This window comes from Anser anser (genome assembly GCF_964211835.1).
Source record: "Anser anser genome assembly, chromosome: 1".
Classification (NCBI taxonomy): Eukaryota; Metazoa; Chordata; class Aves; order Anseriformes; family Anatidae; genus Anser; species Anser anser.
The window spans coordinates 6,481,036-6,506,384 of NC_139720.1; the positions used below are offsets into that span (position 1 = coordinate 6,481,036).

The 25,349-nt window shown below is 41.9% G+C and overlaps 1 protein-coding gene across 10 annotated transcripts in view; it reads right to left on the minus strand.

Annotated features, from left to right (window-relative positions):
- USP6NL (USP6 N-terminal like) overlaps positions 1-25,349 on the minus strand; it is a 118,785-nt gene that overhangs the window by 56,485 nt on the left and 36,951 nt on the right. For 8 of the 10 annotated variants that reach the window (XM_083819765.1, XM_083819761.1, XM_083819762.1 and 5 more), the window contains 2 exons: positions 4,110-4,183; positions 2,998-3,080 (listed from right to left, as the gene is read on the minus strand). In XM_083819765.1, the coding sequence (XP_083675891.1) occupies positions 2,998-3,080; positions 4,110-4,183 (157 nt within the window). Of the gene's footprint in view, positions 1-2,997; positions 3,081-4,109; positions 4,184-11,111; positions 20,148-25,349 lie in introns of all 10 variants that reach the window. The other 2 variants (XM_083819763.1, XM_083819764.1) reach the window with 1 other exon arrangement.

The following is a 25,349-nucleotide window of genomic DNA, read 5'->3' on the forward strand; positions in this document are numbered from 1 at the left end:
CTGTGGGTCTTAAATGAAGGTTACCCTTAAGGTTAGATATTTCATATTCGTTTCCAATCACTGAGAATTTCTAAACTGTTAGATAAAAAGGCACCTTTTCTCTGCTACTCAGTAGGTTGTCAAAAGAAAATCTCAACAGTTTTACCCAATTCTACCAGTACCACAGGAAGACAAGGAAAGTGCAACTCTCTTCAGGTTCTCTAAGCTTACTAATTCAGAGTTTGACACATAAATAAGGACGCCAGGACAAAAGAGGAATCCTAGATCCAGACCAAAACTGCTCTTTAAAAGTCCCTCATCTTCATTTTCTCCCACCACCGTCTCTGGCTTTAACGTGGCACGTTACACAGGTAGCTTGAGCGCTTCATTCCAAAAACACCTTATCTTTTCTGCCCTATCAGCAATGAGCTGAACTTTGGATGCACATTCAGAGAGACATGGAAAGCTGCAAACGGATCATACCAAGGAGAAAGAGGACCTCACAAACAACTCATGATAATCAGCGCCTGCTGCACTTGAGCAAGCAAGCCCTAATTTTCTGGTAGGTTCCCCATATTCAGCAACCTTCTGATGCAAGAGACATCTTTCAGGTACTTAGTATTTTAAAACATCAAGGTAAACAAGATTATCAGCACAGATTTCATCTTAACTAGATTATAAACAGGTTGATACTGTCCACAGATTTTCATTTTTCAACGTATATTAGATTTTCGTTAACTCACCCTGTAAGCACATGATAGCTAGGTTAGGAGGGATTAGAAGTCTTGACAGCTCAGTAAGGAACTGTCAGCAACACGCAGCAAGCGATCAGCAGAAGGTTTTTAACTTTGTCACTGATTGCTCCTTGCAGCGCTGATCTAGCACCTGCAAGGTTTCAGTGACTGCGATTCAATGATAAGCATGAAGCCACCTGTTTGAGGCTTTTGGTACATGCTGCATTCATGCTGCTTAGTTTCAAATCCTCCTAGAAACAGGGAGTTTCTTTCAGAAGTGGTAAATTGCACAGGCTGAGTATTGCAGTATAAGAGAACCCAGGTCATAGTCCACAGCGCAATGTAAATTTCCCTGAAAAGACATTTAGTATGCCTATCCTAATAGTATTTCTCCTACCAGGAGATATTTTATTTCTCAGGAAAGTGAGTGCCATTTGCAATGAATTTCCTTTCAAGAATCATAACGCAGCCTTGAGAGCGCTCCCAGGTGAAACCTACCCTTATAAAGAGACATAGATCAGCGTATGAGCAATGAATATCACAGAATTAGTGAAGATGCAGAATATCTACATACAGTGTTAATTTGTACAGTGCTCATGTATTATAAATCTTTCCAATTTCATCCCTTGCAGGTGGATATATAGAGAATGAATTAATTCTGCACAGGCTTCACATTAGTGACTAATGACTTTACCAGAAAGCAACTACAGTCTAATGACTAGGCTACATCTACTCTGCCACATCACCAAAATGACTGCAATACGAGGAAAAAGCGCATACTGTAGCTCAAAGGTACAGCTACAGCAGCCTGGAAATTGGCACATTACTTTGCCAAGCACTCCCGTCACTGCGTCTCAGATATACTATGACACGAAGTCCAAGACTCCTGAAACGCAAGAGCAACCAACTGCGGCAGCAACCGCAGCAGACATTAACATTCTTCCACACTCCATTTATATATATATTTATATATATATGGACATATATATTTATAAAACGATATATATGTAAACACACACTAACAAATGGTATTGTACAACAATAGCAATGCAAGTAACAGGGGAAGTTCAGGAGTTCGCACGGATACCTAAATCAAGAATCCACTCGCAAATCTGAGGCTGTTTGACTCCGTTCCCATTGAGGTCGGTGGTGAAGGCAGCAGTGGCTTCTATTACTTTTGCACAAGAAATAATTCTGACATCCTTTCTCCACTAAGATTACCTTCAATGACACCTACAATACCTGACATGCATTGGTGCAGCTGTAGTTTACCAACACAAAAACCTCTCTGTGTAAAGCAGAACTGTCACTGGAAGTCACACAACAAATCAACTCACCCCGATGAAGTCGAGACTATCTACAGCAGAGGTGACTGTTTTAATTGACAACTTATGAAAGCAATGACATTACAAAACTGAAGAAAAAACCCTGAAAAAACAAACCACACGCACACCAAGTAAGTGCATACTTAGCAATTAAGTTTTCCACTCATCACTGTTTTTCCTGGAGAACCTTCACTGCACTTCATATATTCAAACAAATGTCAAATACCACGAATGGCAAAGAGTTTTGACTGGATATTATCAGAAGTGGCAAGTCAGTTTGCATTCAGGTTCTGCAAGCTGGATATTTCCATCTGCCAAACAAAAATTCTAACACAACCTAATGCTATCACCTTTATTTACCAAAAAGAGATTTTGAGTTACAAATAAGTACCTACATGGAAATTCCATCTGGATTCTGGCATTTTCTAACTTCACTTAATGCAACATTAGGTCCCAAATTGACAGAGACTTCAGTAGGGTTTCTAAATATATCAAGTTAAATGAGATTCATTTTTGAAGGATGAGGATACACAGCTGTTCATATACAGCTATTATGTATTATTTTTTGTAAAGATCAACATTATAATAAAACTTAAAAATTTCTTGAAGCTTGAAGCTTGTTTATATATAACAAAATTATTTAAAAATAAAATTCAACTGCAATTTAATTCAGCTGGAAAAATCTTTTGGTAGACCACCAATTTTTATTCCCAAATAAAATACTCAAAATATTTCAGTCCCTACACAGGATCACATTACACAACACACAAAAAAAGCTAGAAATTGAATTGAAAAGCACAGCGAAAGATTATCCAAGATTTACACAGCAAACAGTTCCCAAAAGATCTATTATAAGGCACAATAAATACTTTCCCCAAATAGGCAATACAAGAAAAAAACTTGCATAGTAATGGCAACAAACTCTTAACCTTATTTTGTTTTCACTATGGCTTACTTACTGTAGAAACCCGAATCTATCTGTGACTTTGTAAAGACGATAGTCAGCGTCTTCCCATGGCTCAATCTGCGCACCGTCTCGTCCCTAATGGAGAAGGAAAAGAAAAGAAGGGCCAAATTAAGTTTGATGGCACAATAAGCTAAGACACAAAAAGCTCAGACACAAAGACAGGCTTGAGCCACTCAAAGCATAATCTCTGGGGCACTATGGTAGTAGAGGGGAGTAGGAGGAGAACACTAGGCCTAAACTGACGAACCAAAAATAGCAGAGTAGCACGCCTCCCTCGGCCACTGTGAACATTATCATCATCACAGGAAACCTCTTCTGGTCACTGCTGAACACAGGATAAATTTCCACTAGTGATCCCAAGCAAAGATTGGTAATATACATGTTACTGGGTGTGAAGAGAGGCCACCACTCAGTCATACACACATTTTTCCCTTATTAAAATACAAAGCTATTCATTCGACTACACCCTGTGCAAGATACCCCAATGTCTGATACCTGAAATGTTTCCAACTCTACAAACAAGTCTACTGCTCACTACTCCAATGGCAATTATAAAGCCCTCAAGTGTTAGAAGAATATGTGAATACAGTATAGGCATTCCAGGTATGTGCCGTGCTAGGCTTTTACTTGACAAGTAGTTTAAGGAAAAGGTAATGCCTGGTATTTCTTTAATCCCTTGCAGCAATCTGACAATAAATGCAGTTTACTTATCTTTTAAGTTCCCTGTAATGATTTAGGTGTTTCTACCACCGTAATAAAATTCAATAAAAAGTACAGTAAGCGTTCCTCTGATCTTACAGATATACTTAGCATCCTCAAACACCCTATTTTCATTACTTCTAAAAACATTACATTACTTAAAATAGCCCCAAAGCAACTTGCCGTGCACCTGAAAAATGAGTTGATTGAGTCATTATCCAGAACATCCCCTGCGGAGGGAGAATTTAGCTCACCCAGAAGCCAGTGCATCGTGAAACCCTCAGATCAGTACTACACAGAGTATTGTAAACAAAAGCTAGCAGGAAGCCATGATTCATTTTTTTAATAAAAATATTACAAAGATGAATTATAAGATGTCTTTAAATCATTATCAAGTTCACTTACTCTGTCATACTTGGCAACTATCTCTGCTCGTTCTTGGGCAAGTTTGACAGCAGCATCCTGCTCGGCATCTGCACCTGCGAAGGATTAAGATAACGCCGTTCAGATTCTCTCCCTTGTGAACAGAGAACTGCACTTAGATGCTTAGAAAATACATCTTAACTTCAGAGAGATTACTTAGATGAAGAAATGCCAAAACAATTATATCAAAGCAAAATATGACCACGGTACACCTCTTGAATACTGTTCAGAGTAAAATACAATTATTGGACAGTGCTCTAACTACTGAATTTAGAATGTTCCCCGCTTTCTGATAAAACACCTATTAAATAAAGTTAAAAAAATACTATCACACAACCCACTAACTGAAAGATTGAAGAAAGTAGTAAAAGCTACCAGTTGTCAATTCCAGAAATGTTTACATAGTCGAAGAAAACTAAAATGTACACTACTATTTTCAAACTAATTTTGAACTATTTTCAGGATTTGTACAGAAGGATTAGAAAACTGATATATGCTCAAGAAATCATAGAAATCATAGAATCGTTTAAGTTGGAAAAGCCCATCAAGATCATCAAGTCTAACCATACAAACACAGGTATGGAGAAAATAATTCACCTTCTAAGCCAACACATTTTGAAATAAGATGCTACGGAAAAACGTTTATGTAGAAACATATGTATTATCATAAAATCTCCGCTTCCAACTGCAATGAAGGCAAGAACAAACGCTTCTCCCAGGCAGCTGCAGCATCACTGAAAGCCCGGCACTTCTCTGCCTCCCTACCCCATCTCCTCCAGCACTTTGATTCAGAATGACTTCGTCTGAGAAACTGCCTAAAACTCATTTCTCAGAAAACAAGGAAGGAGATCGCTATGGCATCAGCCCTGCTACTTGTGCAACCCTGAGCTGAAAGAAGCATAAGACTAGGACAACAGGAAGACTGATGAGCAAGAAAAAACAGATGCCCAGGTAAGCACTGGGCATCACTACACTGCAAGTGCAGCAGAGGTTCCTACAAAGGTAGAGTTACAGTTTTGATAAATCTGGTTTTATTGAGGTTGCTCAGCACCATTCCCTTAGCAGAAGCCTTCTCTACATCATGGATAGGAATGTACATGGGCACTGTGAGAGGGAAAGTCATTAAGATGCTTCTTGAATATTCAAGAACACAGTGCACAGCAACATTCCACGTTTTGAGGGGCAACATTTGACTTGCCTCATTCATTTGATGTCCATCATAAGACTGAAAGATTCAAGAGCTGATTTGTTTCAATTCTAATTCCATTCTATCCCTATTTCAATTGTTCTAAGATCAAAAAGCAATGAGTTACGGATAAAGCAAAATTTTAAAAAGCCTTGAAATAATTTTCAAACACTGTTATAGAAGTAAGTCCAGACGTATTTTTTAATTCACTGTTTAGTTCATGGCAACATCATATCTGTTGAGCATTAATTCTTCAGCAGATGTACTTATCAACCATCTGGACCACGAAATATGAGAACAGATCAGATATTATGGGTTTCTTTTTAGCATGTGACATTATTAACAGTTTTATTTGCTCAAAGCCAGTATTTCTTTAGTAAAGCCTACCTACATATTTCTCAGATATTTAGAGAAGTTGTGCCAAAGTGGCTTTCTATGCGGTCTGACAGATTGTGCTTGTTCTCTACGTGTTTTCCCTCAAAGTTTCTTAAGGGGAATGCAGACAGAACCCAGCATGCCCCATCACAGACACGCTGTACAGGGAACGATGATATTTGTCCCAAATTTGTCTAATGAAAAGTCTGACTGCTTTTTTAATTTTTGGAGATTATAAGCAAAAGCTTTACAATTTTTTCTCCTCGTTCTATTCTCATTTATCAGTGAGGAAATCAGGCTTTGCTGTATTTTCCCCAACGTACACCGGAACCAGCACTCATGAATTTAAGCAGTTATTTAAAATTTAAGCTCTATTAAGCTCTATTTTTACTATTAAGCTCTCATCTGCTCTATTTTGAAGCTATGCACCCCTGTGCCACGACACCGATAAATAATTTCCTCCCTGTAAGGTGATCGGCGAGTTGGCTCATTTCATGTTGCCAGCCTTTGGTGCCGCCCAAGCAGCGCGCTGCCCTCTGGCTCCTCTAGGTGCTGGATCCACCTTTAGCCATTCCTAAAGAGGACTGCAAGACACAAAACAGTTTGGCTTTGGGTTTGGTTTTGTCTGGCACCTTTTTAGTACCTGTGGGCCCGTTACCCCAGCCACCTGCCTGAACAGTGAGCAGGACCCAACCCAACAGGCCAGCCCCGACGCCGTTCTAGAATCTCCTCCCAGCACTGTCACCACACAAGGGCACAGGCCGAACTCTCCAAGCACATTTGAGAGCTACATGTTCCTGCCGCGATGATACCACTCCATTTTTTAATCCTTTATTAGCTGATGTACTACACCTACTGAACTGACAACGTCCTCTGAAAGCTCCCAAGCCTACGCTGACGAAGCCAAGCAGTCCTTTGCAACTGAGAAACTACAAGAACCATAATCAAAACTAAACTGCATCTTCTTTTGCAAGACACAAACAGATCTTCTTTATAGAAAACCAGTTATAAGCTTTTAAAAGTAAAGTTATGCTTGCTAGGAAAGCCATTATTCCACGAGAAAATTCAAATAGGGAGCAACCCTAAGCTTTCCTTCTCCAATGGGCAGATTTGGGGGAAGCCCGCTTGTTTGAGGTGTGACTGCTACTGAGGTGTGAGAAATGGGGAAAAAATCCCCAACACCACCTTCCCAGTAAAAGACAGATGGGATCTGATTTGATAAAGCGTAGCCGAATAAGTAGGAGGTACTATAATTTTTATTAATTGAATTCAGAAATAGATTACTGCTTGTATTTAAAAATACCCTCAAAAGGGCACGCACAGCTCTTCAACAACACAGATGGATTAAATGGCACAAGTTGAAACAAAGTTTAAAGATACGATTAAAATAATGCAGACCTGTATCTGCAACAGAAACTGGGTCCTGATTTATGTTGAAAACACATCCCTGGCTTACCTTCCTGTCCTGCATTAGTAACACATTAAGTCTGACATGTTCGATGCCTCGTGACTATTCAATTACATTTGGTGGGGAAATTATCATATTCGTTGCCTTTCCAGTAATCCTCTTCGCTTTCTGCCAAAATCATCTTAACCTTCTAGCTGCACCAAGATAGTTTAATGTTACATTAATCCAGCCATGCTGAAAACTCAAAAACAGCTTGAGACGGGGACAAGAGGTTATATTGCAGGAGATGAGCATAAAATATGTTTCTTATAAGAAGAATTATTTAAATATCTTCAAGTTAGAACTTACACAATGATTCCTGAAAAAGTAAAAGCTAAATAGGGGAACGAATCATAAAATAACCTTCCTAGGCAGAAAAATACATCACTACATTACACAAAATTAAAAATAAGACATTAAAATATCAGTTGGTTATAAGTCTTACAGTCTTATCTCACTGAAAGATGTGAAACAAGTATGATTAATTTTCCTAATTAAAATTAGCATTATCGCTGATCAACAGCACGTTATACAGCAAACAATACAATCTCATATGAGGCTGACATCAACATGTCGTCAACTGAGTAGTACGGAGAACCGATTTTGACTAAAACCTGGGGAAATATATCATCAGCAACCTACAAAATAAAAAGTAGAATCGAGGGTGATTAAAACAGCCCATGATGGCACAACAGACAGCACGTGCAAGCCCCTAACACGACTGGTTGGCACTACAGGGTACAAGAAGAGCACCTGGCCAGCAGCAATGTCACGCACCTTGCTTTTGAAGGAGGTAAATCATAAAAAGCAAGGCCAGGACCAAAAACTCTGAACAGCTGGCCTGGTACACACAGCGTTTCCCATTATAGAGTATTTTCAACAATTTCTGTCAACTGTTTCCTATATTTAGAAATATTACAAATTTGTAAATTTTGAAAGGCAACCTGCAAAGGATTTGAAGCATCATTACAGAAAAATTTGAACAGAAAATCCCAGTCCGTGATGACGTTAAAAAGGGCTGACATAACAGCCAGATTACTGCTTTTCTTTTACCTTGGAAATCAAATTATTTTACTTTTCAGCACTGCTGAGATGACCGGCAAAGAGCTGGATTTAAACTTTCAAAAGATTACTTAAGGCTGCAATGAGATTTGGGCTCATTTTGCAACTCATGAACTTTAAACTGATAGCGTCAGGACTGATAAATTAGACGTCTGTAGACTGCCATCAGCCCTATAAGCCAAGAAGAAAGCATTGCCTACAAGCTTTGTGCCTGCATCACTCCAACAAGTGTCTCCCTACCTCACCAGATATCCAAAGGACAGTGCCTTCAGGAACAGAGCAAGGGGATGCTATGTAAGAAGCATTAAGTGGCAAAGGCAAAAAAAAATTAAGCTCGTTCTACCACAAGGACACAATCTTAGTTAGTCTTCAGGGTTTATCTTCTGTGAAAGGAGATCAGTGATCTGGAGATGCCAGCATTACTTAAAAGCAACAAGTGTAAAGGTGAATTACGGACGTGATCCTGGTAGCCACTACTAGGTGGCACGCATCACAACCCCATTTAAAGTAAAACCCCACATTTTGAAAGTTGGAGCTTCTTCAAAACTGCAGAACTCTTGTCCAGTTCAGTCTATTGGTATCAGAATTGAAAAATATTGCATTAAATTAAAATAAATCCCTAAGTTGATAACAAACTGGCTTCTTACACAAACTTAAAAATTACTAGAAACTCCCCATTCCCATTAACCAACTGCAATTTTAAGTATCCCTAGGAAAAGACTTTTCCTATATTCCATATTCTTCCAACCCTAAGGAAGAAAGACAAGTACAGTAAAATTTAAGGGAAGAGAAAGTAATAATAAGAGACAAAATGCAAGGGAAAAAAACCATAATATTCTGCTCCCTAATGAATGCAAGACTAATTGTAATGGACCAAGCGCCATAGTAACTAAATAGCAAAACAACAGATCCAAGTAAAAATAAACACTATGTAAAGGAAAACAATAACGTACCCTACAAATGGATGTAAAAATTAAACTCTGACTATTAATCAACTTTTTTCAAGGACAGAAAATGGTACAAGAAACCAGGTACTAATACAAAACTGCACTTCTGACAGTAACTAACCGACTCAAAAAGAAATAATCCTGCCTTACTCTCTCCTTCATCCCATCTTCCCCCTCCCATTTCACAGGGAGAAATGTCAGCTGTTATATGTATACATCTGCAGGCAAGAGAACCTTAGATCTGAGGTCCCCTATTACCCACCCAAAATGTAGGTTTCTGTGTTTTTTTTGTTTGCTTGTTTTTGGTGGTGGTGCTTTTGTTTTGCTGTTTGTGAGTTTGTTTGCTTGATTTGAGGGGGGATGAGGGGGGTTAAAAATCTGTAGTAATGTATTTTTGTATTCATTTAAGTTACAAACCTGGACATTGAGGACCCTTCTTGCAGCCCCAGCAGTAACTCGGGTTTCCAAACTACAGGAGTGAGAACGAGCAGCGCTTTCCCTCGTGTTTCCAGCAGCCAAGGAACAGCCTGTGACAGCCCAACAGCAGCCCGGCTCCTCCTGGTCAGGGGCTGAACCCCAACAGCCCACACTTGCACCCAGCTCTCACCCAGCTCAGCTCCTTCAGGCTGTTGCAGCCGAGTGAGGAATCACCAGGAGACGGTAACATTCCGCTCTTGCCCCGGAGAAGAAAGCTTCTGTTGTTGAAGTTTGACTAAGAACCTGTATTTTGGTCTGTTTGCCTAATCCTGCACGGCTTCCAGTCCTGCTCAGCTACAAAACTGGAAACCAGTAAGGCCCAGCGTGTTTGAAAGTGAAGTGTCCATCCGCAAGCCACTGAGCTTCCAGCCCATGCAAAAACAGTCCAACGACTTGGTGTGAATGACCTTCGGGCTGACTCAAACTCACTGGTTAGACTTTACCCTGAAACGACCCAAAAACGCCCATTTTGATGCAGCACCTCACCTGGGAAAGGTAAAAACCACCGAGCACCTGCTTCTCCGTCAGGGTGGTACAAAGCGCCACCGCTCAGAGCGTTCTTCACACGTCTCACAGGAACGTGTAGGTACAAGGTACGTCACAGCGCTTATGTCTTAGCACCAACACAGTAAGTTGCTTCTTACAGCTGTGCCACAAACCTCAGCAATGCCTCCTCCTGCGCAGAGGTTAGCATACCGTTACCATCCTCTGTAATCCTGAAAAGGAGCTTTCTCCCTGCTTTGCTCCTTGACCCACCATCACTGCCTCCTCGACTGCACAGTGATCTGAACCCCCCAAAGACTTGGGGCACATTCATTTGTTTTCCATTGCTTCCCTCAAATTCTTGCTTGTTTGCACATCACGCGTTCCCCTGCACGAAGCGCTGCCCTGGCACAAATTCCTGTCCGCAGGCACCACCAACAGCTGCTGTGCATCGGCGCATTCAAGGCGCATATCAGAGCAATAAACAAAACATTTTTTAAGTCTCTCGTCATGTCAGAAAGCCCCTTTAATACCAATGCTGTTTATTTTCCTTCGAGTCCAGTCCATTCGCACAAACAATGAAACAAAAGCCATGACATACGCTTAATAGTATTTTGTTGTGGGTAGATGTTTAAAGGGAAAGAAAAACTTGGTAAATACCCACGCACAGATATTAGACCTGCACCACACACACAAAAAAGATTAAACGTTTATTATACTTTATTTTTTTGAATGTTATTTTAGGCAGTGAAAACAGAGTTAAATGGTTGAAGTTAGAAAAGCAATCCCTTTTACACTGCAACTACTTCCCAGGAAAAAATACCACCGTTAGTTAACTGAGCTACACTTCTTCCACCATTAAACATAATCACATACCTTAAGCATCGCAGGTATTAAACATGCAAAGTTATCACTAATCAGATGTTAAAGAGAAGTAAAATAGTACACAGTATCTTCAAAAAGTTAAACAATTAAAGACCAGTATATAAAATAAAAGGACATTTTACCAGTTTGTAGATCGTGATTTTCTGCCCAGTCCTTGTAAAAGTCAGTTTTAGTCTTCATGAAGCAAATCTGTTTGTTTCTAGATCATATTTGGAATCACTGCATCAGAAAGTAACTGGGGAAAGTTCTCCTCCTCCTCTTGGAGCGACCATCGCATGTAACCGAGCTACTCGGCATTCCCTCTCTCTTTTTTTCAAGGCATGGCCCCTCTGCAGCTACACAAACCGCAGCTACTCAAACAAAGCTGCCGTTTGTTAGCAAGAAGTGTCATGCAGGCGACATACTAGTGTTATCCACTGCAGCCTACAGCCTGGCATTCCAGCTAATAATAAACAAGGGGATTTGAACAAACAGCCTCACAGGCCGCTGCTCCTGTAACACATCACTGTTATGCTCCTGGGGAAGAATTCTCCCTGGTATTTACCAAGAGCCACGTGAAAAGCATCTTATTTAAATAACTTGCTAGAAATGGGACTTAAAGTATCCCGTTCTTGGCTTATTTCTTAAGAAACCACGAAATGAAACCTTGTAAAAACATAGTTTAGATTTCTGTAACTGTTTGGCATTCCCTGCTGAGCGGATGGAATCTGACTTTTTGTTTCTTTAGAACTAGTTTATTGTTAAAGATAACTTGGGGATCTGAAATATCGAGGACGTTAGGAGCAGCTAAGAATGTATTCCTCGATGAAATTCAAGATTTAACATTGTCAGAATCGCTCTGCTTTCTGACAGCTGGTGTACAGTCAACATCCCCAACATCTGACAAACAAATCTCCGTGTCAAATATTCACACACATGAAGCCGCTCTCCTACGTAGTTTTTAGTCTTACACAGAGGCTCTCTCTCTCAAGCAAAACATCAGCTGCTATGCAGTGGCTGCAGCCAGGAACCTGCCTAGAACGACCAATTTCATTCCTTAACCTAAGCAAGTCAGGAGCATACACTGCCAAACCTGGCTCGAAAGGCTTATGTGGGCTTCCAGCTCTTCGTGAAGCCACCAGAAAGACAATCTCTGGGGTTGTTTCGCCTAGAGAAGGCTCAGGGGGATCTTATCCCCTGAGATACCTGAAGGGAGGGTGCAAAGAAGATGGAGCCAGGCTCTCTTCAGTGGTGCCCAGTGCGAGGACAAGAGGCAGTGGGCACAAACTGGAACACAAGAGGATCCATCTGACCACCAGGCAGCACTTCTGTGCTGTGGGGGTGACGGAGCAGTGGCACAGGCTGCCCAGAGAGGCTGTGGGGTCTCCTCCTTGGAGATCGTGGACCCACCTGGACGTGGTGCTGGGCACCCTGCTCGGGGTGGCCCTGCTGGAGCAGGGGTGGGACCAGACGGACCCAGAGGTCCCTTCCCACCTCAGCCACCCTGGCACTCTGACTTCTTTGCACCCTGAAAAGCGTTAAAATGCCAGGAACAGAAGATCTGATCAACTGCATAAAACCATTCCTTTTTTTTTCCCAAGGGACTGGAAAAAAAAAAAAGTTCCTTCAATTGTTTCAATCTTCTTCCTCACATTGCCTCGCAGAGCACTAAGCCTGGAAATGAGCAACAGCTCCTTTGTCCTTCATCACCATTTACCCCTTACAGACCCTACCCAAACCCGAGCATCAATAATTTAGGCTGCCGATACAGTGTGAGCGTAGGCCGAGCCACTGCCCTACCTCTAAGCACGTTTCCCTCTAATGTGACATTTTCTTGCTGTTGACATCCCTACACAGCGGTAATCTTCTTGCTATGTAAGAATTGTCTTCCATTTTTCTCGCAATACAAGTAACAAACTGGTGTTGTAAAACCAACTAATGGTTCCTTATCTGGGCGTACATTTGTGAGGAAGGTGAAACGAACTTACACGCAATGAACAGAAGTGCTCAATCCAGGCTAACTCAACAAATACCTTAAAACAATTTTATGGTTTTTTGTTTGTTTTGTTGTGTTTTTTTTAACAGCACTGAGACTCTTCTACCACACAGGACCCTTGGGAAGCTATAGGTTCAGAGCTGTATATTCTGATATTTTTCTTAAATTTTTAATTGGTTTTCAAGTTGAGTATGTATATTTTTGTGGATGTTTGAAAGACTTCCAGAGGAAAAAAAGCGAACATTTTGTCTAAAAAGTTTTTCTTCTATTCAGAGGGGGAAAAAATCTAAAGATGAAGTAAAACTGTTTGCAAATCAATATACACAGCAATGCTTTGTACACGTAGAAAATCCAATGACAAAGAGCATTCTCCCCTTCCCCCCTTAAAGGTCAGCATTTCTTCAGAGTCCAACCAGCTGCTGTAGTTATACTGCATGAGGAGTAACAGGTAGAAGATATGAATGTAAAGATCGAACTTGCCTGAAGAAACATTATTGAACTCTCACCTTAATAAAAAGTCACGTTTCCTTACAGCAGAATACTTGCAGGTCTGTAGGATCCCCTACAAGATGCAGCACAGTCACCGACGGAAAATGGCCATTTTGGAAATCAGCAGAGTTAACTGCCACTGAAAGCTACCTCAAAGCAATTTGAAAGCAATCCCCAAAGGACTCAAAGCAAGAGCAAGGAAACCAAGGCAGGCCTGCTAAGTAATATTCCACAGAGGATGCCCGTGTCAAAAAATGAAATTAGAATTTTGGAGTTTGGTACATAATGCAAGGAACTGAAACACCCACTCTACTATCTGCAGTCTTCAAGCAGCAAATGACTAAAGGACTTACAGGAATTCTACTAACTTTAATCAACTATTGCAATATGTCTAGGACCATATTTTTTTAATAATAATACAGCCTTACTAATACTTACTAGTTAATAAGAGCACTGACAGAACAAAATTTAAAATAAACTGGCAAGAAAATTAAATAAGAATATAATCTCAGCCACATCTCAGCCAGCTTATTCACGATTATTTTTACGTGTTTCACATAAATGAACACACCTTAAAATTAAGTCATCGTCACCAGCCATGCCCACAACTAACCCAGCTGGATGTTTGAAGTTGGAAGGCTCGTGTTAGCACCTCGATAGTCCATCGTACGGACGTTATCGCGAGGGTTACAAAGTGGAGGAACAGGAGCTGGCAGGGTTCTGCTGCAATTCCACTTCACCAAGTGCTGTGCATGCAGTCACAAGCCACAGGATGATTAATTTATGGGAGGTTAACAATCAGGTGCAAAGCCAGAAGAAAGCATAATCGCTAATTTCTGACAAGCTCCGCGGAGAAGAGTACGGCCAGTTTTGATGATCCTCCCCTCTTGGAAGAGGGGTGGGAACAAAACCAACACCAGCCACACTCCTGCCCAGGACTCTTGCCAATACAATCCCAAATATTTTATGGCAGCTTTTAATAGACATCATTTTAAAGGCTTGGGCTGGGTATAATTTGGGGCTTGCCAGTATATGAAGACTGGTCTGACTTGTGCAACAACTAGCTAACGTCTAATGGCTCTGCTTGAGTCAGCTTTTGTTCCTCTTCCCAAGGGTGTAGCTGGTGCCTGGCCTTTTCAGGAGTTTATTACTATTTTTCTCTTTCCTTGCTGCTATGAAAAGACAGCACTACGACCATTAAGAAGAGGTCAATCACTTATACGTTATTCTTTAAGGAGATGCAACCACTGAAAAAGCAACTAGAAAGATCCCATCTTCGTGGAAAAATGGGAGGTTCACTATTACATAGAAGGCATTTTACAGACTTCCAAAGATTAAATTTCCTGGAACTCCTCCTGTGGCTCCAGCCGACAGTGCTAGAACATGTCAGCTGTTTCATCCGCAACCCGTGCACATTACACCCACACTCCCCTTCAAATTCATGACCTTTCCCAGCACCAGTCCAAGTCTTCATAATTAATGGCTAAATATAATATTCTGCAAATCAGCTGCTGTATTAGATGGTAAGATGAGACACACGACCACAGGAGCAGTATCGTTGGACAGGAAATCAGGAATATTTCAGGAATTTTACCTACTGCCCAATGTAAGTCAAGTCATCCTTTCCACACAAGCACTTTTTCGGGTACCAGTTATGACTTGGTAAGCAAATTCATCTGAAAATGACAATTTTGGGATCCCTCGCACCTTAAGATAGAAGTGTGTTATTAGTGTAGATATAAGTCTCCAATCCCCAGAGGTTTTGCAAACTAAAATCCTCCTTCTGCACACCGATGCTGTTAACAGTTCCTTCAACCCCTACAGGTTAGTAAATACAAAAGCTAAATGATCTTTCAGCAAGATCAAATGGAACAGTTCCCCACAGTTTCCTCTTCATTTTCCCAATGCCATACATCAGGGTGACATGTAAAAGTCATTTTTTCCCAGTAACATAAATCAAAATAACATTTTTAAAAAATTAACTGAAATTTTCTGACAAATTCCAACATAATTTTGAATTTCCTGTACTGTACATTTCAATCAGTAGTAGACCGTGAACATTTTAACAGTGCTAAGATTTGCAGTATCAATTTAAAGAGAAAAATGGTCGTAATATTTTAGATTCTGACACAAGCCAGAACATTTCCCACAAAGAGTTATGCTTACCACATTAGCAGACTTAAATATAAGTAGTCAGATGCCATACTGCACTAATTATGTTGTCTCTTGATTAATCATTTTTATCTCAACATTAGTCAAAATTAATGGAGCAAACAAAAATGCTATTTTAAAATTCATCCTTAATGATGTGATGTCAATTCCCAGCTTAAAGCATCACCAAAGCCATGCTCAGGCGTGGAGTGGAAGAAATTTTCAGAAGCAGCTCTTTGTTTGCAGGGAAGCCGTGCTTCCTAGCTTTTGTAGAAGGCAGTTATCTATATTTGTATCATCTTGTCATCTAAAATATAAAGTTTTGTTCGTCTACATAGAGAATCTTTGAATAGATTCAAGAAAGCTGAGAAGTTATAATATTACTGGCTGAATTGCATCCCAGCTTCTACTTACCCAAGTGTACACATAAAGTCTTTTTCTCTCTTCTACTGGAGTGGAGATCAGAGGGTACCCAGTCATCAGCCTTTCTCCAAAAGGAGGTGATACCAAGCCTTCAGCCTCTGGCCACCCTTGAACTTCAGCCTCCTGCATACGGTTCATCTTTGAGCAGATAAACACTTCAACCATGGTAATACTCTACAGCTACAAACAGCATCCTCTGAGGAAATCCTACAAGAAGTCCAAACAGCACAAAGAAGCTTCTATGACATTAAACCTACTCTTAATGACTCAAAGATAAGTTTGAATAGGACTACAGAAGGACATCAAGTCAAATTTCACAGAATCACAGAATTGTAAGGGTTGGAAGGGACCTCAAGAGATCATCGGCTCCAACCCCCCGCTTGATACCTGCTTGCTTACATCAGTCATGTCTACACAGCCCAAAGGAGACTTGGAAAAATCGGAGTGATCAGCTACTTAAAATATCTCTCATTTGCTTTATTAAAAATTAAATTGCAACTTGGTAGAGAAAGGAAAAGACTAGAATGCCTTCTGAACATTTGAAATTACTTTAAGTAATGTGTTTGGTTGTGGGTTTTTATGTTTATAAGATGGTAAAGGAAGGACCAGAGGAATAAGAGGCAGTCAGTTGAAGGGTAAACTAGTTTGTTCAGCAACAGCAGGAACTGGGGAAAAAAACACCAGCAAGTTTCTTCATCCCCACCATGAGAAAAGGAAGTCAGCGATGGGCAGCCAGTTTCTGTTGTTTTTTAGTTTCACTTCTTCAGGACTGGTAAACAAAACAAACTAAACAGTCGTGGAATTTCCCATTCGAGACCAGAACGAAGGCTCGAAGGCTGCCTTGTACTCCCTGTCCCAGCCTCCAGCTCCGGGGAAACACAGCGGAGCAGTTGCAATAAAGCCCGAGCTGCACACCTACCAGATTTAAATCAGATTACATCGATATTTGACAACACTAGTACAAGTTTGTTTGGATCCATTTAGTTTGCATCAGCTAAACTATTTATTAAACCACTTCAGTTTAGTTAAATCAGCACTAAGGGAAAGAGATTAATCTCTCAAACTTTGTAGCTGTTTATCCACAAGATGTAGAGCCAGCAAAATAAACCTTCTGGATGCATCCCATCCATCACTTTTATTTCAATTCAGTTTTGAGGCTTTTTTTGCTAGAGGTAACAACTGATTAGTTTTTATCTTGACTCTATCCCTGTACCTTAGGACAGCCTGGCAAAGCAGCGTTGGGTTTTTTTCCCCCCTCGGCACGGGGTGATGGGACACGTCAGTTAAGCACAGACGATGGTGAGGTCCAATGTCACCGAGAGGCAAGCACAACGCTGCAGTAGTAGAGGAACACAAAACAGAAGTGAAAAGGCTCCTGTTTGAATATTTGATTTTAAAGAACAACACAGGTTAATCTGAACAGAATTCTCCAGAGATTATAATCCTCACTCCTACTCCTTCAAGCAAGTACCACGGATCCCCGAGAGATGTACCACTTGGTTCGTTCTTCAGATGCTCTGAAAACAGTTTACAAATATCCTGTGTTCACTTCAGAAGTCAATTATTAATGTATTCTGCTGCAGCACAGAAACAATGACTTCAGTAACCAGAACACTAACAGGTATATGCTCATACCTTCCTACTAGTTTCTAGGAAGATAACTAACAGTGATGTACCTTAATGTCACTTGTAAACTTTCCAACAACTTTTCAGTGCTACTTCTCTCAAAGTCAGCATTTTTATTTCAGGACTAATCCGAGATGAAGAGCTACAAACACGCTGCAAAGACCTTAAGAAGTTTGTGTTATAACTCAAAACCACATGAGATTAATTCTAGTCTGGGCCTTGCACACATTAAGCACAGAATCGATTTATCTGTTAATGCTCAAGTAAATGATGCAGTAAACCTACTAATGAAGATCCACTTCTTACCAGTATGCTCTGTTAAAAAAACAAGCACAAAAATCTGACCATTTGTCAGAGCCTCTTGTAACTCAGCAGAGAGAGTTAGAAGAATTTTTGAACTCAGTACAGAGCAGAAAGCCTGCTTGGTGCAATCCCAGCACTGACACCAACACCTGGGCAATACCTGCTGCAATTTGCAAGGATCAGTTCTGTGACAAGATATAAACAAAGCCTTCTGCAGCTTTCAGCCCTGCTCAGTAACCTACTTCATTCCAACCAGATTGTTCTCAACCTCAGCACATTTCATATCCATCACAGAACCAAAATCCACGGTAAATTCTTACCAGGCAAAATCCTCCCCAAGAAGGGCAGACACCAGCAATTGTCTCTGTTACAGATAAGGGGAGCAGTGTCTGTATTCAGTGGCTGAGGTCTAAGCAGAGATCCATCCACTGTCTACACCATGCGTACGTGTACAAGCAGTTAGGATTATCCAGCACTTTAGGGAGGGTTCAACCTCTCGTTTATGCAGCCTGGAAAGATCACAACAAGAGGGCTGAGCGGTGACCTGGACGTCAGTGCAACTTTATCCAAGAAGATAGCTGAGGTCTAACTACAGCCAGAAGCTGCAGATAAGAAAACAAATTGGTCGGACCACACTGTGTGCCTAAACTGCCTTTAAAGTTCCCATTTTGATGCACAGACTTAGCCGCAGAAGTCACACAGGGCCACCTCCCTCAGCCTTAACACTCGTCCTAAAACTCACCGACTTCACACGAAAGTTCAAGTGTGCAATTTTCACTAGCAAAGTTAAATCTAAACCAACTTGTGGGTGCGTGGTTAAAAAATATATTCCTTCCAGATTTTGGTTCCCTCTTTCTTTACCACTAAAGGCACTTCTTCAGTACACGTTAAAATCCAACATTTGTTACTCTAAAGACAGGTGATGTACCCCCTTAAAACAGGGCACTGTGATACAAAAAGCCAAGGCATTAACACTGTAAAAGTATTCCCAAAAGATCTACATATAGGGTAGGAAACACGGAGGCTGAACGTAACAAATGTTGTTTTCATTACAGAATTTTGGAAGGATTAAGAGTTGTCACTCCAGTGGCCTCAAACCTGATGCAAATCCAGTAGCTTTTCATCAACTGTTCCCTCTTCAGCAGAAGTACAGTTGTCATTTGCCATCACGTAAAGAAGTCAGAATGGGGGAAAATTACCCAATGTTTCAAAAAATATTCTAAAAGAGAAGAAATTGTTAAATCTAATGGCAAACTTTTTGCTATTATAGCAAGTTCCCAGAAGAATTTACAAAGAACGCAGCCTAACCTCAGGCTGGGAAGAGAGAGAAAAAAATTTTAACTTAAATTTATTTTAATAGAAACCACACAAAACATGACAACTTTTGGTGTGTGCTATTGACAAGCACCAACTTTATTTAGAGTTTCAAAATTTAGTTCAGTTTCTCCTTCTGTGTCTCCGTTTCTTCCCCGGCGTAGCAGAAAACCCTGCCCACTGCAGATACACCACACACACTCTATTTGCCAACAGGAGCTGTTTTGAAAGAGCACAAACCTAAAAATTGACACAAGGACCAACAGTTCCCATTATTTTGATACGTACTATAAAAATACAGAAATAATAAAAGCATCCAAGAACACTTTGTACCAAAAGGTACAAAAGGTTGGTTGATCCCAGGGTAACATCCAAGCCAGCTCACGCACTGTAGGCAGGTTTTTCTGAGAAATGAATCAGATGCTCGTCCTGGGGAAGTTCTCTCCTATTAAAGCAGCACCACAACCAGCTGGTGTTCTTCGGGTGCTCCTGAGCCCAGGTGGTGGCTCACCGGATCACAGACTCAAACACAAACTGAGCAATGTTTTTTTCAGGTAGGTAAACCTATCTTTTAGGACATGCCAGATGAGCGTGTGGATTTGTCACCTACTTAATCAGGTTTTAGTAAGTCAGAAGTCTGTGGTGGGAGCTTAATAAAACGCTACTACTGCTCTGAGCAGTCCAAATCTATTCCGAAGCTGCAGATGCAAGTGAAAGCTGTAAGACACAGCCAGAGCAGGCGGAATTTCAGGGCAGGGGGAAGCACAGGCTAACCGCTGCGGCTCAGCTCAGACACCACAACCTGCGCGCCGACCCAGAGCAGCCAGGCGATGATGACCCATACAGCTGCTCTCCGGCAACGTAACACCTCTTGAGGCTGGAAAAGCGGAAGAGTGACAATGTCAAAGTCGTGCCTAATGAGAAGCACAAACGTGAACGCGACGACAGGAGGATGCGGAAGGGGTGGGGGAGGAAGCGTGACGCATGATTTAGGGAAGGGCAGTTCAAGAGGATGAGGTACAGAACGCGCTGAGCTGTCAAGCTGAGGTATGCAGGGGTCATCGTCACTAAGGGATAAGGGAATTAAGCTAACAGAAAGGGATTTTAAAACTATGCTGTGCATTGCAGGTATTTTAATGCACAAAACTACAGGTAAGCAACCCCAAAATTACATTAAATAAATGAACAAATTACAGAGTTGTTCCGAGTTTCTGCTACCTTGTTACACAAGGAATTCCATCCCATTTGAGTACCAATTTTCCTATTACCTTACATTTGTTTTCCTCCTTCACATCTATACATTAGATCAGCAGTGTCTTATAGCCCCCTGCTGAAAAGAGTGCTGAAATAGAAGAAAGAAATCAAAAGCCTAAAGGGAAACTCATTGAAATTTCCTTTCTGTGACTATAGAGGCAAAGTAACTGCACAGGTTTAGTAAAAAAGACATAGGACATGTGAGGTTGTTCCAGAAGCTGGTGCCAATGGGTCGATGTGGGAACAGCTTTCTGAATGACACAAGTCCCACAACAGCACAGAAAAGCAGAGCTGAAGCCCTCACAACTGAGACTGCAGTCACTTCAGGGCAAATTTAATATTCTTAGACTTTAGAAGGAAATATTTCTCAGTGAAACTGGCATGCCATTACTACTTGAACACCACGCAGTTCACTGATACACATCATTTAGCTATCAGTATTTGAAGCTCAACCCTAGATGTCCCAGCCATGTAAACAGAATCCCAAACAGAGGGAGCCTTTCCCACGGGCATCCAGGATTTAAAACAAACTTTAACTGAAGCAGTTCTCAGATTTGTGTCATAATGAAGAATTATGAATGTCTCATAATGCTCTGGAAACACTCCTCTGCAGTTGTTTCAACTGTGGAAAAGATCACTCATATTAATACAAGAGAATAGAAATCATTTAAAATCAGAGTAGCAACCCTGTAACATATTCATATTAAAATAAATTATTCTATTTGCCTTTTTTAAAATTTTAATTGGAAACAAATGTTTTCCTTCTAATAAGAAATCTATAAACTCAAGTGATGAAAGCTGTGTGACAGATAAAAGGCAGGCAAAAAGAGGTTAAGGAGGGGAAGCTCATGCAAAACACTGCAGCAAAGTCATACGAAATTAAGAGGGGATCAGAAACTGCCAAGAATGGCAGTTTAGTCAGAAATACAACACCCAAATCAAATAGCTATTAAATAACAACCCTACAGCAGGAGGATTGTTTAAGATATGTCAAATAAATATTGGTTCCTGTGTCCATCTGTGACTGCTGCCCCCCACAAACACTACACGTTGCAAGTGTATCTCCATTAATCCCTATTCAGCCATCTCTTCTGAAACCTTCCCACATCGTGTCCTTCCCGTGGCTAGGATGCAATTGCATTGCAGTTGGATTTTCTTCATGTCGCTAATGACTTCAATATTCTACCACTTACCAGCTAAAATCGTTCAAGTATCAGCTGGCATGCCAATAAATACTATTCCCAACTACCATTCTGTAGCTGAAACGTTAAGAAGTTTGCTGGAAAAGCCTATTCATTTATTTAAATGTGAAAAGATTATATGGAGTAGAGCATTAAGGGAGCACAAAGGAAAATTTAGGAGGGCATCATTCAGGCATCCTGTCCTGTATTTACAGCGCTTGTTGAACGTGTCATCGCTCTTTTTCTTCGGCTCTGCTGGAAGTTACTGCGCTGCGTTGTGGTGGTGAACAGGATCACGTGCATGCAGTGTGATCCACAAGAAAAAACAGAACTGGCAGAGGAGTTCACACCAGCATCCCGGGCAGTTTAATGGAACTTGGGCCAGAGAGACCTCACAGGAACACATTTGCAGTGTTTGAGTTTGTCCACGTCCCCTCTGTGTTAACCTCGCTCGTTGCCAGACAGCCACCACGTTGCTCTCTCGCTCCCACTCAGCAGGACAGGGGAGAAAAGGAGATGAGAAAGCTCCTGGGTTGGGATGATGGGAGGTCGCTCACCAGCTGCAGTCACAGGTGAAACAGAATGAACTTGTGGAAGACTGATTTAATTTATTGCCAACTAAGAATAGAGTCAGACGGTAAGAAACAGAGAGAAAACTAAAATAGCTTGCACCAGCCTGCCTGTCTTCCAGGCTCAACTGCACTCCCTTGGTCTTCACTTTTCTGCCACCTCCTCCTTCCCCAGCACCCCAAGCAGAGCCGTGGGGATGGAGAAGGGAGGTTGTGGTCAGGCCGTAACAGTTCCTCTCTGCTGCTCCTTCCTCCTCACACCCTTCCCCTGCTCCAGCATGGGTCCTTCCCACAGGCAGCAGCTCTTCAGGAACTGCTCCCACACGGCTCCGTACCACGGGGTCCATCCCCCAGGAGCAAACTGCTCCAGCACGGGTCCCCCACGGGCGGCAGCTCCCCCCAGACCCCTGCTCCTGCGTGGGCTCCTCTCCACGGGCTGCAGCTCCGGCCCGGGGCCTGCTCCTGCGGGGGCTCTCCATGGGCCGCGGCCTCCTCCAGGCCACATCCACCTGCTCCACCGGGGGCTCCTCCACGGGCTGCAGCGTGGAGATCTGCTCCGTGTGGGACCCATGGGTGCAGGGGGACAGCCTGCTCCGCCAGGGGCCTCTCCACAGGCTGCAGGGGAAGTGCTGCTGCGTGCCTGGAGCACCTCCTGCCCTCCTGCTGCACTCACCTTCGTGAGACACAACCTTGTGGACACATTATTCTCACTCCTCTCTCAGCTGCCACACAGCTTTTTTTTTTTTTTTACCCTTTTCCTAAATACTTTACCACAGAGGCACCAACAGTGTTGCTGATGGACTCAGCTACATCAAGCATGGGACAAGTTTGGGGCTGGCTGAAGTTGGCCACATCTGACACAGGCCAGCCCCTGGTCTCTTCTCACAGAGGCCACCCTTGCAGGCTGCCACTCTCAAAACCTTGCCACACAAACCCAGCTGGACATTTTCCCATGAATTTAGCACTTGAGAGTCAGAGAATATGCAACCATGAGTCATACACATCAGTCTTTAATATTTGAATGCACAATTTCTAGATCCCCTTTCTGCCTGTGAGACATCAGCCCTGTTAGAACTTCTGCGTATTCCTAAAACACTTGCTACAATAGTCTACCCAGTGTCAAGATCATAAATCTGGGGTAGAAGGCAACTTATGTTCCATGCAATTCACAGAATCACAGAATTGTAGGGGTTGGAAGGGACCTCCAGAGATCATCGGGTCCAACCCCCCTGCCAAAGCAGGTTCCCCAGAGCAGGCTGCCCAGGTAGGCGTCCAGACGGGCCTTGAATGTCTCCAGAGAAGGAGACTCCACAACCTCCCTGGGCAGCCTGTCCCAGGGCTCCGTCACCCTCACCGTGAAGAAGTTCTTTCGCATGTTGGGGCGGAACTTCCTGGGCTCCATTTTGTGGCCATTGCCCCTTGTCCTGTCCCCACAGACCACTGAAAAGAGGTTGGCCAGATCCCTCCGTCTCCCACAGTTCTATAACTGAATTTTAGTTTAGGCCAGAAGGGTGCTTTTGGAGCAAACCTCCAGATCATCTCTGTCTTTATTTACTGTTCTTCAGTTTGGGCTGGGAAGCAGCAAGGGAGCGTGCAAACTGGGCTTCTTCCAAAGTAAACTAACCTGCAAGATGCACTCCTAACTCCACCTCACGCTGCGCCCAAGGAGCAAGGACAGCGTTTGAGCTGGCCAGGAAAAACAAGTGAAACACAGTGGGGTGTCAGGCCACCGTCCCTTTTCTTTTCTAGGTCCATCAGCACTGGGCCGTGCCACTTGCTAACAAGGACACAGTCTGCAGGCCACTGTTGTGTTAAACACGCAGCCCGATCCCAGCACAGCCCCTCTCCCTTTGATTTGCCTAAGCGTATTTGCTCGTTTTTCCCTTTAGAGCCTATCTGGACTATTTATAGAAGGGCTTTACATTCTTATTAGTTCCCAGACAATGATTTTTAATACTTTCCATCACCATGAATATTCTTCTCTGAAGCTTAATACATAATGTAAAACAGGCAATTATCACGGCGCGGTTTAGAAGGTCATTGCCATGCCCATAAGCTAAATAGCAATGCAAACGTCAATCTGGGGAGCTTCTGCAAGTTTTGTGCATAGATGTGGCCGGCTCCAAACTAACATTCATTCCACCTGTTTTAAAACCTAACCACGGTACTAATTCATAGCACAGCAGTGACAGAAACAGCTTTAATGATCCACATTCCTTTGATTTGTAGAAAAGGCTCCACACAACTGTCTGCGAACGTTACATTTTCCTTTCACTGAGATGAGACACGGCAGCTCCAGGACTTGATGCAGCTGCAGCAGAGATGAGGAAGTTTTTCAATACACGTTGAAGTCTTTTCAATGTACAGCTGTCGTGACAAAAAGGGAAGAGTTGGTGGTTTTCTGTGTGGTTTTTTTTTTCCTGATTTTTGGGTTTTTCTTTTTGGAAGGAGAAAAATTAGGATGCAGAGCAACAGCACTGCCATTTTCCCTCTCACACAGAGGAGTACAACACCTGAAACCAACAGCGCATCACACACCAGGGAGCCCTGGAAGCATCCCCAAAAAATGCCCAGCATTTGAAAAGCTCTTTCTAAATGATGAATTGTTTTGCCAACCCAAACAGCGATGGCTTCAAATGAAATAGAAAATATTTATCTATGAAAGATCACAGCATCTTCATGTTACCAAAGTCCTTTCGTTAGTACAAACAGTAATTCCTTTCTATCAAAAAAATAAGGTCTTGGATTGAGGCTACTCCTCAACATTCCACTTGAGACCTGTGAACTGTACTATAAATATTTCCTTCAGAATACTGCTTTTTGCAACCCAAATCCATGAATCCATGAATCAAACTTATTAAACTTAAAATTTTAAATGATATATTTCTTAAAAAAACAAGCCTGAAACTTAGCCTTAACCTCTGGAAAATACCACTGACAAAAGGGCACATAAAAATGGCACGGAAAAGAATGCCTTTTAGTCAAAATATTTTGGGGAACATCTAACACATAGCAGACAGAGTGAAATTTGCCTATTCATATGCTCAGGTCCCCCCCTCCTAGTGCTTACACATT